General features: G+C 44.6%; 1 protein-coding gene across 1 annotated transcript in view; it reads right to left on the reverse strand.

Moving 5' to 3' along the window:
- The window catches only part of LOC130110532 (voltage-dependent R-type calcium channel subunit alpha-1E), a 186,944-nt gene that overhangs the window by 55,740 nt on the left and 116,580 nt on the right, over window positions 1-14,624 (reverse strand). The window contains 4 exon segments of the mRNA XM_056277664.1: window positions 152-247; window positions 2,535-2,588; window positions 3,685-3,800; window positions 4,874-4,977. Coding sequence (XP_056133639.1) covers window positions 152-247; window positions 2,535-2,588; window positions 3,685-3,800; window positions 4,874-4,977 — 370 coding nt within the window.

Genomic DNA, 14,624 nt, shown 5'->3' on the forward strand with positions numbered 1-14,624 from the left:
AAAACATGCATCCTCTTGTCTTTCGAATGGCACATGTTTGACAGCACTGGTCTAGTGGCTTCTTCCTCACTGGCAGCTGCAGTGCATTTATTTCCAAATCATGTTGCCATGTGCCCTCATTTACTATTAGTGTACCAGGAAATCCACTCACCCACGGAGGAAATGTCTCCGTACTGTTCCTCCATGGATGGCCCTCGATGAACCACATCCATCCCTCTCCGCTTGATGGTGGTGGCCCTCTTTAACACTGTGAAAAGACTGAGTTGAGCACTGTGCTCCCAAAGCATGTCATTCAGACAATATAACCTAAAACACATACATTCTTAAGTATACTTTGGAACTACATAAGTCTATAGTGTTGTTAAAGCAGTTATACACAGGGTATGTAGTTGGCAGCATGGCAGGGTAGTAGCCTCCAAGCAGTTGCCTCTGTATTGTTGCTTTAATCCCATGGAATTATTAAAATTTTTTTGCATTTCCCTCCTTTTGTCTCCCCAATTGTATCAATCAAATTACTCCACTCTTCTGAGCCATCCCGGTTGCTGCTCCACCCCCTCTGCCAATCCGGGGAGGGCTGCAGACTACCACATGCCTCCTCCGATACATGTGGAGTCGCCCACCGCTTCTTTTCACCTGACAGTGAGGAGTTTCACCAGGGGGGTGTAGCACATGGGAGGATCATGCTATTCCCCCCAGTTCCCTCTCCCCCCCGAACAGGCACCCTGACAGACCAGAGGAGGCGCTAGTGCAGTGACCAGGACACATACCCACATCCAGCTTCCCACCCGCAGACATGGACAGCTGTGTCTGCGGGGATGCCCGACCAAGCCAGAGGTAACACGGGGATTCAAACCAGCGATCCCCATGTTGGTAGACAACGGAGTAGACTGCCACGCCACCTGGATGCCCCCCATGGAAAATTTCAAAAAATATTTTTCGTCCCTCTGGATTCCTGCTGCTGATAACATTGCACATCTACTTTGCCCGTAGAATTGTCCTGTGTATTACCACCTTAACACTGCTGTGATGCCTGTATGCAGTCACGGGCAGCAATTTACAGGAGTGGAAATCATACAATGAAAAGGAATGAAAAGAGAATGAACAAGTAAATGATGAAAAAGAAATCGCATAAGAAATCATCTCTATGACAAACCAGTGCCTGCAAAGATGTCGCTGAAGGAATACTTGTTCTCATTAGCATCGCAGTTGAGTGAGGTCAAAATGATAGCCTAATGCCAGCGCAACCATCCCAACATCTTAATGCAAACCATCTGCTGCCATTTTCTGATAAAATCTCAGTCAAAGCAACCCATGCTCAGAGGTAGGCAGCCTTAAAAGCCATGCTTTTCTTTTCTTTTTTATTTAAGCCACGTTGAAGTGCCATCACACTGTCACATACACACCGTGCAGTGCAAACATGCCATTTTAGAGAACTTGCCTGATGAGCAAGTCGAAATCAATTTTCACGAAAAATATCACACACACATATACCTACACATACAAACACAGTGCTGCTGTTTCAGCTAAGAGGTTGCTAGGGTAACAGCAGTGTGCCACCTTTCTTTTTAATCAAAGCTATTCCAGCTTTTGCATTTACTCTCTCCACAGCAGCTGAACCTGCTATCTTGCTTTTACCACATATTTGTATTATTCAACACTAGGGTCCACATTTATTTTAACCTAGAGAGGTCAGTGTGTCTCTTGGGTTTTCATGGCTGAAACAAATTGGTCTGCTGTTGGTGTGTGTGTGTGTGTGTGTGTGTGTGTGTGTGTGTGTGTGTGTGTGTGTGTGTGTGTGTGTGTAATAAATGGAGTAATGAAGATGGTAAAAGAGGAGCAGCAAAAGAGAGCAAATTCTCACCATAGTTACCACTTGTACTCCACTCTGGGAGCCTCCTGAGAGCTGCCAATCAATCAATGTTTAACAATAAAAACAAAAAAAACAAAAAAAAATGTTGGTTTGGTCAATAGGAAGGGTTGGAAGCTGCTAGGGTCAGAAAAGCCCCCCCCCCCCCGGTGTCTAGTGACAGTTTTAGCAACACCCATTATAATGCTGATGTGAAGGATTGCTTTTGAGGGTACAATGGTACTTTTCTTACTAAAAGAAGTGGAAAGGATTCATACACAGAAGCCTCATAAGAAAAGCAACTGAAATGATAGTCAATTCAACTTGACTATGGTCCTATTGGAAGCTTTTGTGAAAAGATTTTAAATGAATCAAATTCATTCAAAAGCATAATATAATTTTTTTTTTAAATAAGCCACATTAAAATGAGCATAAAAAACCAGTTATCTTTAACTTGTGACCTGAAAAAAATACAGTGAGTGAGTAAATATACAGTCAGATACAGAAAGCATGGTCACATATTCAGTTACATACAACTGCCTGTATTAGAATGGTCTAAGAGTAGGTTTAATACTGATAAAATCTCGCACAAATCAAGCAGTAAGGCAATAAGTCAGTGTATGATATCAGAGGAATGTGCAAAGTATGACTAGCATGACTCGTATGACAAAGACCGCTCCTGTCTTACCATCAAGAGCAGAGGGACCTGAATTTTTATTCTCTTCGGCCAGCATCACCTCCTCTGGAAAGCAACAAGTTAGATTGTAAAGAGAAGCGTAGAGTAGATGATAATAGTTCAGACAGAGAGTGGACACCAGTCGTAATTCTACAACACATATAAATCCTTCACTTGGTGACCAACATGTTTAGGATGTATTACTGTATGTATTTTCATGCAGCATTCATATCATTTGAATTTGTGAAAAGAAAAAAAAAAGCCCAGTGACTGCTGGGATAGGTTCCAGCATCCCGTGACCCTGAGAGTAGGATAAGTGGTTTGGTCAATGGATGGATGGATGGATGGATGGCAAGGATGCTGATGCATGTTAGCCATGTGTGTTGAAGGCTATTTTCTCCCAGAATTATTGTAAGTTTGTGGTGGTGCCAATGCTATCTATGGTATGGGTAAAAAGAGTCAAATCTGATTTACTAAGATAGTGCTATAAACATTTTTCGCTTTTGACTCAATAGATTATTTTCCCCAGTAAGTAATTTTAAGTATGTCAGCTAGAGGGCACAAAACTGAAGGAGGGGATTACGCAAATGATTCGAACTGTACCCTCCGTCTCATTTGCTAAAGGAAAACCTGAACATTACACTCTGAATTACATAATGTGTTTAATGTCAAGTGCATATTTTCATTTTTAGTCACTTGGCTGGTTCTTAAGTTTTGGGCAGAGAGAGACAAAGAGGACGCCAAATGGCATCGCTGAGAAATTGAGACAGTTTTCATTTGCAGCATGAAGCCAGACCATATTGCATCAATTAGGACTTCCAACTCTGCCTAGAAGAACTTCTGTCTTTCTCTGACATTCTTTCAGACCCAGACACAATATCTTGGTTTACATAGCGCCTCCAGTGTTCTTATGGGCTAATTACAGCACAATTGAGGCGGAGCTTCTTTACATGATAGTTGATAGTAAAGACTGTTGATAGTTACACCAGTTACGTTTTTAGGGTGTGCTACTTCTTTGCAAATGTCTAAGCAAATCTATGGGCCAGTTTGTTTTTTTTTTTTTAAAAAGCTTCAATTGAAGCATTTTTAAAAAAATTTTTAAAAAGCTTCAATTGAAGCATCTTTCCGCCTTTGTCATCAAGACATAAATGACCAATACCACCTGCTCTGTCGATCCAGGCTCGATAGCCGTTCAGCTCTCTCTCAATCTGCTGCTGACGTCTCAGCTTCATAAAGGCCCGGCGGTTCTCCACCCTTTCTCGCTCCTTGGCAAACTCCCTGCAGAACCAAAAAGCAACAGCAGGGCCGTTTATTTCCCCCCTCCTGTTTTTAAACCCTTTTTAGTGTGTACAACAGTGATCTCATTGAGATTAACATTGTCTTAAACGACAGACGGGAAAACGGCTATTGTTGATATGGGCTGATCTCATTTTACCAATCGAAGAGAAGAGAAGAGAAGAGAAGAGAAGAGAAGAGAAGAGAAGAGAAGAGAAGAGAAGAGAAGAGAAGAGAAGAGAAGAGAAGAGAAGAGAAGAGAAGAGGAGAGGAGAGGAGAGGAGAGGAGAGGAGAGGAGAGGAGAGGAGAGAGAAGAGAGAAAACAAGATAAGAGCAGAGAGAAGAGGAGAGAAGTTAATGACGTCATGACAGAAGAGATGATTATTGGGGCAGGCTGAGAATTGAAGCGAGTGGAGGAGAGGAAGAATATTGAAAAATGAATAAAAGGAGAAAGAAAGAAGAAGAAAAAGAAGAGAGCAAAGGGGAAGGCAAAAGTGGTTGGGAAGTGAAGAGAGAGGACAGAGGGGCGACAAGACGGGCCAAAGAGAGCAATGGAGGCAAAAGGGGTCTTGACAGAACCTCTCTCACTGTGGAAATAAGGACGGTGGATTGCCCATTAACTGTCCAGTAAAACTCATTAACTCATAAAGACTCTGGTGCCATTTATAAAATCATCGTCGCCTGCCTTGACAGTAGCAAGCCTGGCAGCTAGTCCACCAGTCAGCAAGTTCACCAGCTAACAATCTGTTTGACTGTAGCATGGGCGTGAAGCTCTCGTTTAAATTTGCCAAGAGACACATCTATTGGGATGTAATTGCTCTGAGACAGCAAACTAGGTGATACCCAAATAAAGAAGCTTAACAAAAAATAATAATAATAATAAAGACCATCTGCAATATAAAAATATTTAGTACAGATGTGAATTGTGAATGTATGAGTTGGGTATACTGCTCGCATCTTCTTGTGTCTCTGAGTACTGTCTTGCTTATTCCCTGCCTCTCCAGTTTGTCTCTAAGCTCAATTTATTTTCTGAGAACGTATTTAAAGACCAACCAAACCTGATGTGTGAGCCTACCCTGAGAGTACTCCCAGCACCAGATTAAGGACAAAGAAGGAGCCAATGATGATGAGAGGAATGAAGTAGAGCCAGTTCCAGGTAGGGCCCAAGGCATCATTGGTCTGAAAGATGAAAACAAAGAGGAAAAACAAAATAAGATATAATTCTGCAGAATCAAGCAAAATCAAGAAAATCTAAGATTCAACCTGGCATTGCAGTGCACTCTACAAGACTGGAGAACTTCTGATGGAGGACTGAAATGACGTCTATCATCGGAGAATATAAAGTGTATGGATTAGTCTAGCTGACATGCCACTTTACCAACAATAACTGTAGGTGTATGGTTTGCTCTTAAGACCCAAACACATTGAAAGCGATAATTGACACGCATCATTTGATGCTTCTATGGTGCACTGCGCGCATCAGATTTGAAATGCCTATGTCACAGAACCAGCAGTATTTTAGGGAAAGGTTGCTTTTTAGGCCACATTTTTATTTGATTGGTTAGTTTGATCAAGCTCTGACATCAGTTCCCTGCTACATTTCATTAACATATGTAATGTTAGCACTACATATAACGTAACAGCTGGGGACAAGCTGCAATGAGAATCATAATTCCAGTCAAGACATTTTTGGCCCGGCCTCCAAAATTCACACTTTTGAACATGAACTCCCCTAAAAGCAGGCTCAATATGATCATATCTTGTCAATTTATTTTTTATCCATTTATTTGTTTAGTATTATTGTAATTAATAATGATAATAATTTATCCATCCATCCATGATCCAAGCCGCCTATCCTAATCCGGGTTGCAAAATGCTGGAGCCTATCCCAGCAGTCATTGGATGGCAGGCGGGGAGAAACCCTAGACAGGCCGCCAGGCCATCACAGGGCCGACACACATACATACACACATTCACACTTAGGTACAATTTAGTATGGCCGATTCACGTCTTTGGACTGTGGGAGGAAACTGGAGCACCCAGAGGAAACCCACGCAGACATGGGGAGAACATGCAAACTCCACACAGAGGACGACCTGGGATGACCCCCAAGGCTGGACAACAATAATTTATACCTTCAATAAAATATTTTCCTCTGGGGAAAACAAATCCTTACCTTTTTATTCCTTTTAGCTTTCTCTTCAAAGTAAAAATATGTTTACTCAATATATAGAGTCAATTTATTTCAAATGGTACATGATAGCACAAGGTTCTCAAGAAACAAATTTGGGCATAGAACAAAGTATTACTGATTTGATATTTTGTAATGCTCTGAATAAATGCTCAAATGCTAAATCTACCCTGTTATGTTGGACAGATCATAATATTGTATGCATTACCAAATACACCGAAGTGTCAAATAGACCTCCTAGACTGACTTTTAGATGGGAGTTTTAAATATCTTAAATTAGAAGACTACCAGAGAGATTTGGCCAAGGTTGGATTATGCTGTTGATTTTTTTATGAAATTGTTTACAGATGTTGTTGAGCATCATTCGCCTATAAGGAAAAGTACAACTAAAGCCAAACCATCCCCCTGGACTGACCACGAACTAAGAGAAGCAACATTTCAGAGGGATGAGGCAAAAGCTGCAGAATATCTAGGTCAGGATTAGACTCATTATGTTACAGAGAAAATGCAGAAACGTTGTTGTAAAACTGAATTGTCAGAAAAAGACCCTATATTATAATACAGCTTTTGATGGATGCACAAACAGTTCAAAACAGATATGGCTTACAGGGAATGGTTTGCTTGGTAGGTCAAATAGTGTAAGTCCCGTCAGTGTGGAGGTTTATGGAAAGATTAGAACAAAACCAGTAGATATTGCCAATTACTTTCCTATTTTGAAAAGTAAATGATCTCAGGTCCAATATGAATAATGATGCACCAAACGAATTACTGGTAGGTGAAATACACAAAAAAGATTACGAAAAGGAAAACTTGCAGTTTTGTATTACTAAGAGACATCATTAGATGGCATTAAGAACATTTTTATTTCACTTCCTGACAATAAATTCCCTGGATATGATCTGATTTACAACAAATTGTTCAAATCTGCAGCCCCATATATTGCTAGACCTGTAAAGTATCTATTTGACCTCTTTGCAACAAGGAAAGTTTCCCACAGAATAGAAATAATGCAAAAATTCACCCCACTCCTAAGAATACTAAAATAGCTTTTACTGCACTCAACAGTCCCCCAGTTAGCTTAATCTCATCCTCAAAATCTTGGAGTAGTAAGTGATCACGTTTGGAAATTTATGGAAACGAATAGCCTTCTAATCCATGCTCAACATTCATATGCTGCAGACCCATCACACCCTGGTCACAACTCCTCCCCTCTGGAAGGCGCTACAAAGCACTGTACACCAAAACAACCACATATAATAACAGTTTCTTTCTGCGGGCTGTCATTCAAATTAAGGCTTAACATTGTAAGATAAATCAAACCATTTTGTATGTACTGTCATGTCCATCTACCACCATTGCAGCTTATCACCTCTTATTTCGCCTTTATATAGCCAATCATTGTGTGTATATATATATCTGAAGATTGTTGAGTTGTTGTGTTATTCTATGTTAAGTATAGTGTGAGAACCACAAAACCGGAGTCAATTTCCATGTGTGTGCAAACCTACATGGCCAATAAATATTATTCCGATATCGTAAAACTCATTCTGCCGAAATCATTTGATACATATGACGGATGAATGGCTAAGTGCCCTTGATCAAGGTAAACTTGAAAGTTTGATAGATAACACAATTCTTACAAATTAATTCATTATGGCTTCAGTGAGAATACTATCAACTGGATGAAATCCTGTTTAGATGGTAGAAAGCAATCCATCTATGTTAGTGGTCCTTTTCTTCCCAAAGATTACCTGTGGCATTCCACAAGGGAGTTGCCTCAGACCATTGTTTAGTATATACACAAATGATCTTCCTTTACCGTTAGCCAACTCAAATACATGTTTGCGGATGATACAACCACTGCAGTAACAGATTCACAAACCCAGTTGCATGAATATTTATCAATAATTTTAAATGTCATCAAATGGGTAGAAAACAACTGGTATTAAATGTAAATAAAACCAGAATATGATCATACGTACTGCAAGGAAGAAGAAATTGAAGCCACAGTACTTAACATATGGCAGTTTTCAAATTAGAGGCTACAAAAGTCAAATTATTGGGAGTGAAAATATAAAATAATCTCATGGACAGCTCATATTACATGTCTTTTTAAGCATGATGAAAATGATTGGATGAATTGCAACGTTTTTATCAAAATACATTAAGGTAATATCTCAGTTTAATTTACAGCCACATTATGCATTACTGTGCAGTGTGGGGCAATGCAACTCGGGAGAGATGAGGAGACTGCAGATCACACTAAACAAGGCAGTGTCACAACGAGAGCAGGAAATGAGGACCCAATTGCACGACTCAGACAATTCCAGGTTTCCAAACCTCAAGGGTTTACTTTTTAGGCAGGCAAGTATGGTACACAGGCGGTCAGTCAGAGGGAGTGAACAACACAAGTGGGTAAGGCAGAGGCAAAGTCAGACGTTCAGATCAGGGGTCCAAAAACACTAGACAACCATCACAAGAAACACAAATGGCTGGTACGGTTGCAACAAAAGGTTAAGACAAACAGGCCAAGGTAGCACGCTGAGTAAATAAACAAAGAGAAGAAGGATAATTAAACACAGGTGAATGACATTAGGGGATAATGGCGAAGACACGCCCCCCCCAAGGGACGGCTCCAGAGGGACCAGGAAGATCCAGATTGCGGTGGTGAAAGTCCCAAATGAGGGCCGGATCCACGATACTGTGGGACGAGACCCACGACCTCTCCTCCTAACCCTCCCAGTCTACAAGGTGTTGACGACCCCACCCTCTGCAGCAGACCGCCAAGAGCTGTCTGACTGAACACCAGGCCCCTGCTGATCATCCGGTGGGGGGGGGGGGTCTGGGATAGGCTTGACATGGGAAACATGAAAGGTAGGGTGTATCCTCCAGGCCCTGGGGAGCTTGAGATGGACAGCAGTAGGGTTAATGACTTTAGAAATCATGAATGGACCAGTGAAACAGGGGGCCAGCTTACGTGACTACTCTAAAATCTCTAGTAGACAGCCACACTTTGCCCCGGCTGGTACGAGGGAGCCAAAATGCGATGCCGGTCCACAGCTTTCTTGTTCCTAGCCACGGCCCTTATCAACTGGGATCTGGCCTAGGTCTAGACTGGCAGCACTGGCAGATGAGGGCTTCAACAGATGGAACTGCCACTTCAAGAAACAGGGGAGGCTGATAACCCAACAGCACACTGAAAAGGCGAGAGACCAGAGGCAGAGCAAGGCAGTGTTATATGCATACTCAATCCAGATAAGATTCTTACTCCAGGAGGAAGGGCAGCTGGAGACAAGCCAGTGAAGGCCCTTCTCCAACTCCTGGTTGAGTCTCTGTCTGCTGAACTGTAGATGATAGCTGGAAGTGAGGCTGACTGTGGCTCCGATGAGGTCACAGAAGGCTTTCCAAAACTTGGAGATGAACTGCAGACCCCAGTCAAAAACCACATCTTTGGGGAAACCATGTAGGCGGAGCACATGTTGCATCAATGTCTCATCCGTTTCCTTGGCTGAGGGTAACTTGGGCAACGGTATAAAACCGGCCATCTTTGAAAATCTATCCACTGAGATGACAGTGGTGTTACCTTCGGAGGGTGGCAGGCCCATGAATAAATCCAACGAGATGTCAGACCTGGGGAATAGGTAGAGGGTTGAGGAAACCAGCAGGGGGATGCAAGGAGGTCTTATTCCACAAACATGTAGGGCAGGCTGCTACATACTCCCCCCTTCTCTGTGACTGGACACCAGAAACATTGCCTGATGACAAACAGTCCTTTTCACCCCCGGATGACAGGTGAAGCAGGAGGCGTAGGCCCAGTGGATCACTGGAGAGTGAACCACTAACTTGTTTGGGGGGCACCCCACATCCAGCTTGGCTAACCCATTCCTCAATCTCCCATGTGATTGTCCCCACAACACAGGAGGGTGACAGGATACTAGAGGGGTTTTGGTTAGAGGAGTCAGCGGCAAACTGGTGGGATAGGGCATCTGGTTTAGTACTCCTGGACCTCGGCCGATAAGACAGGATGAAATTAAACTGGTTAAAGAACAGGGCCCACCTTGCCTGCCAGGAGTAGAGTCTCTTAGTGGAGTGGATATACTCCAGGTTTTTGTGGTCTGTCCAGATGAGAAACTGCTGCTCTGCGCCCTCCAACCAGTGTCGCCACTCCTCCAGGGCCACCTTAACTGCCAGTAACTCCCTATTATCCACATCATAGTTCTTCTCTGCAGGGGACAGTTTCCAGGAGAGGAAAACACAAGGATGGAGCTTGTTATCCACCACAGACTGTTGGGACAGGATTGCATCCACCCCCACATCAGAGGCATCCACCTCTACCACAAACTGAAGGCGAAGGTCTGGAAGGGTGAGGATGGGAGCCATGGTGAAGCTGGTTCTTAGTTTCCGGAATGAGAGTTCAGCCTGGGGGTCCACTGAAACTTGACATTAGGTGAGGTTAGCGCATGTGGGGGCTGCAATGGAGCAGAAATTCCTGATAAACCATCTATAAAAGTTAGCAAACTCCAGGGAACATTGCAACCATTTCCTGGAGGTGGCCAATCGGCAACAGCACTAACCTTGGAGGGGTTCATCTGGATGCAATCCGGCAGAACCACAAACCCCAGGAAGGAGGTGGAGGTGACATGGAACTTGCACTTCTCTACCTTCACGAAGACCTGATTGTCCAAGAGTCTCTGCAGGACTTGACAAACACGCTGGATATGATTGCCAGGGTCAGGGGAGAAAAGCAAGATGTCATCCAAATAAACAAAAAAAAGAAAAGTAATTTAACATGTCCCTAAGGACATCATTAACCAGGGCCTGAAAGACAGCAGGGGCATTAGTTAGTCCAAACGGCATTACTAAATACTCAGTGCCCACTCTGAGTATTAAATGCTGTCTTCCATTTGTCCCCCTCCCATATCCTCACCAAATGATAGGCATTCCTTAGGTCAAGCCTGGTAAAGACCTTAGCACCTTGCAGCAGTTCGAATGCAGGCGATGAGAGAGGGGGTACCTGTTCTTGATAGTGACCCTGTTCAGTCCACGATGGTCAATGCAAGGTTGAGGGACTTGTCCTTGACTATAAAAAAAGGCTCCAGCTGGAGAGGAAGGGGATTAAACTGTCCCAGCCTTCAAGGAAGCAGAGATATACTCGTCCATGGCCTTGCGTTGTGGTGCTGACAGCGAGTACAGGTTACCCTTGGGGGGGGGGGGGGGCTCCTGGGAGCAGGTCAATGATAAACTCATACGTCATACTCCCTATGGAAGGGGAAGTGAGGTGGCGCGAGACTTGTTAAACACCTCCTTGAGGTCATGATACCCTATATGTACAAAAGTATTGGGACACCTGGCCATTACACCTACAGGAGTTTTTATGACGTCCCATAGGCATTAATATGGAGTTGGTCCCCCCTTTGCAGCTGTAACAGTTTCCACTCTTCTGGGAAGGCTTTCCACAAGATTTTGGAGTGTGTCTGTGGGAATTTTTGCCCATCCATCCAGAAGAATTGATGGGGTTGAGGTCAGGGCTCTGTGTGGGCCAGTCAAGATCTTCCACACCAAACTCACCCAACCATGTTTTAATGGACCTTGCTTTGTGCACAGTCATGTTGGAACGGAAAAGGGCCCTCCCAAACTGTTCCCACAAAGTTGGAAGCATAGAATTGTCCAAAATGTCTTGGTATGCTGAAGCATTAAGATTTCCCTTCACTGGAACTAAGGGGCCTAGCCCAACCCCTGAAAAACAACCCCATGCCATTATCCCTTCTTCAAACTTTACAGTTGGCACAATGCAGTCAGGCAGGTAACGTTCTTCTGGCATCCACCGAACTCAGACTCATCCATCAGACTGCCAGACATAGAAGTGTGATTCGTCACACCACAGAACAAGTTTCCACTGCTCCAGAGTCCAGTGGCAGTGTGCTTTACACCACTCCATCCGACGCTTGGCGATGTAAGGCTTGCATGCAGCTGCTCGGCCATGGAAACCCATTCCGCGAAGCTCCCAGTGCACAGTTTTTTGTGCTGATGTTAATGCCAGAGGAAGTTTGGAACTCTGCAGTTATTGAGTCAACAGAGCATTGGCGACTTTTACACATTATGCGCCTCAGCAATCGTTGACCCTGCTGTGTGACTTTACGTGGTCTGTCTCTTCATGACTGAGTTGCCGTTGTTCCTTAACACTTCCACTTTTCAATAATATCACTTACAGTTGACCGTTGAATATCTAGCAGGGAAATTTCACGAACTGACTTATTGCAAAGGTGGTATCCTATGACAGAACCATGCTTGAATTCACTGAGCTCTTCAGAACGACCCATTCTTCACAAATGTTTGTAAAGGCAGACTGCATGGCTAGCTGCTTGACACCTGTGGCAATGCGTCTGAATGAAACGCCTTAATTCAATGATTAAGAAGTGTGTCCCAATACGTTTGTCCAGAAAGTGTAACATGAGGAACTGGATAGATCAGGGTAGTCAGGATTTGATTGGACTGGAATTGGCCTTGAGACCCCCGTGCTCTCAGAGCATGGTGGAGGCTGTAGGGAACAGTGACGGGAAGAAAAAAAACAGTTTGTGAGGCACCCCTCCCCCCAACCCATCATTTCCCCAGTGGACCAATTGATTTGGGGGTTGTACTGACTTAACCAAGATAAGTGGGTGTAACGGAGAACTAAAGAGAAAAACTTCGCTGTTCTGTGTGCTCTTTAGCTGTGATGAGTTGGAGGGGCCTAGTGCGGTGGGTGACCCAGTATAGCAATCTCCCGTCCAATGCGCTGGTTTCTATGGATTTAGAAAGGGGAAACAGTTTGAGCCTTTCAGTAAGTTTCCAGTCCATTAAACTCATCGGCCCGAGTCAATCAATGTCTTGAGTCTTTCTGAGGACAAACGGGAGAGCAACTCAACATCAGTTAGAGAGTGAGATCTACAGTTAGGAGAGAATGTTCGGCTCACCAGCGCTCTCCTAATCCCCAGCGAGCCTCGTTTTCTTAGCGGACAGGCACTCAGGAAATGGTCAAGCCAACCACAATAGAGGCATCGCCCCTCCTGAGGGCGTCACTGTCGCTCCTCTGTGGGTAGTCTGTCACACCCCACCTGCATCGACTCTTCCTGCCCAGAAAGCGCTGATGTCTCGGGGGAAGGAAGTATATGCGGAGGAGGGCGACAAAAAAGGCGCCGGTCTCCGTAAGAAGGCTCCCATTGGCAGGAGAAGACAGCCAGCCCATTTCCTTCTTGTTCTCTCAGGCGGCTGTCGATCTTGATGGCCAAGGCGATGATGGAATCCAGGTCGTCAGGGCATTCTAGGGAAACCAGCTGGTCCTTGATAGCCTCGGCTTGGCTCCAGTGGAATGCATCGAGCAGGGAGGGACATTCCATCCACTGTCGGCTGACAGAGTGCAGAACTCAATGGCGTAGTCGGCAACACAGCGGTTACCTTGGCATAGGTCCATCACAGCCCGGGCGGCATCAGGACCTGGAGTTCAGTGGTCAAAATCCTTGGACAGAGTGTCAGTGAAGATGTCCAGAGAGCAACATATGGAAGAGTCGTGAGCCCATTCTGCCGTAGCCCATGCTTCCGCCTGCCCGGAGAGATGATGAATGCAACTCTGCAGCAGTCGGAGGGGAAAACGGAAGGCTGCCGCTCAAAGTGTAAACCGCATTGGACCAAAAAGGCTTGGGAGTTGTTCCTATCCCCAGAAAAACGCTCTGGTCAGGATAGCGGGAGGAGGGGGATTACCAGCTAGCTGAGAAGCAGTCGTCACAATTGGGGCCGGCGGGGCGAGCTGGACCAGGAGCTGCTGCAATTGACCGATAAGTGCACTCACTTGGTTAGTCAGTGAGGTCTGAAGCTCCGCGTGACGGGACGCGGTTCTCCCGGAGGCCATGACAGATAGAGCTCAGCTGTTCTTGTGATGGCCTGGCGGCCTGTCCAGGGTGTCTCCCCGCCTACCACCCAATGACTGCTGGGATAGGCTCCAGCATCCCGTGACCCTGAGATAAGAGGTTTGGATAATGGAAGGGTGGATGTTCCTCATGCTGAATGAGGCGCCAGTCTTGAGAGCGGCCTCTAGCGTGGCAGAGTCGGCTGGGTTCATATTGTGGCCAATTCATACTCTCACAACGGGAGCAGGAAATTAGGACCCAAATGCACGACTCAGACAATTCCAGGTTTCCAAACCTCAACGGTTTACTTTTTAGGCAGGCAAGTACGGTACAAAGGCAGGCGGTCAGTCAGAGGGAGTGAACAACACAAGTGGGTAAGGCAGAGGCCAAGTCAGACGTTCAGATCAGGGGTCCAAAAACACTAGAAAGCTATCTCAAGAAATGCAAACTTCTGGTACGCTTGCAACAAAATGCTAAGACGAACTGGCAAAGGAAGCAGGGAGCACGCTGACTAAATACACAAAGGGAGGGAGGATAATTAGACACAGGTGAATAACATTAGGGAATAATGGCTAAGACCGAGGCAGAGACATGACAGGCAGCAGGAATGGTCTTAAGGTGTGGGCTTGAAAAAGGAGTGAGGAACTACATATTATAATGGGATGGTCCACAGTGGTCGAGCATGTAAGACAACGTACTACTGCACTAATTTCAAAAATTCATAAATTTAAAAAGCAAGTTAGTATTAAGGA

This window comes from Lampris incognitus, chromosome 3 (genome assembly GCF_029633865.1).
Source record: "Lampris incognitus isolate fLamInc1 chromosome 3, fLamInc1.hap2, whole genome shotgun sequence".
Classification (NCBI taxonomy): domain Eukaryota; kingdom Metazoa; phylum Chordata; class Actinopteri; order Lampriformes; family Lampridae; genus Lampris; species Lampris incognitus.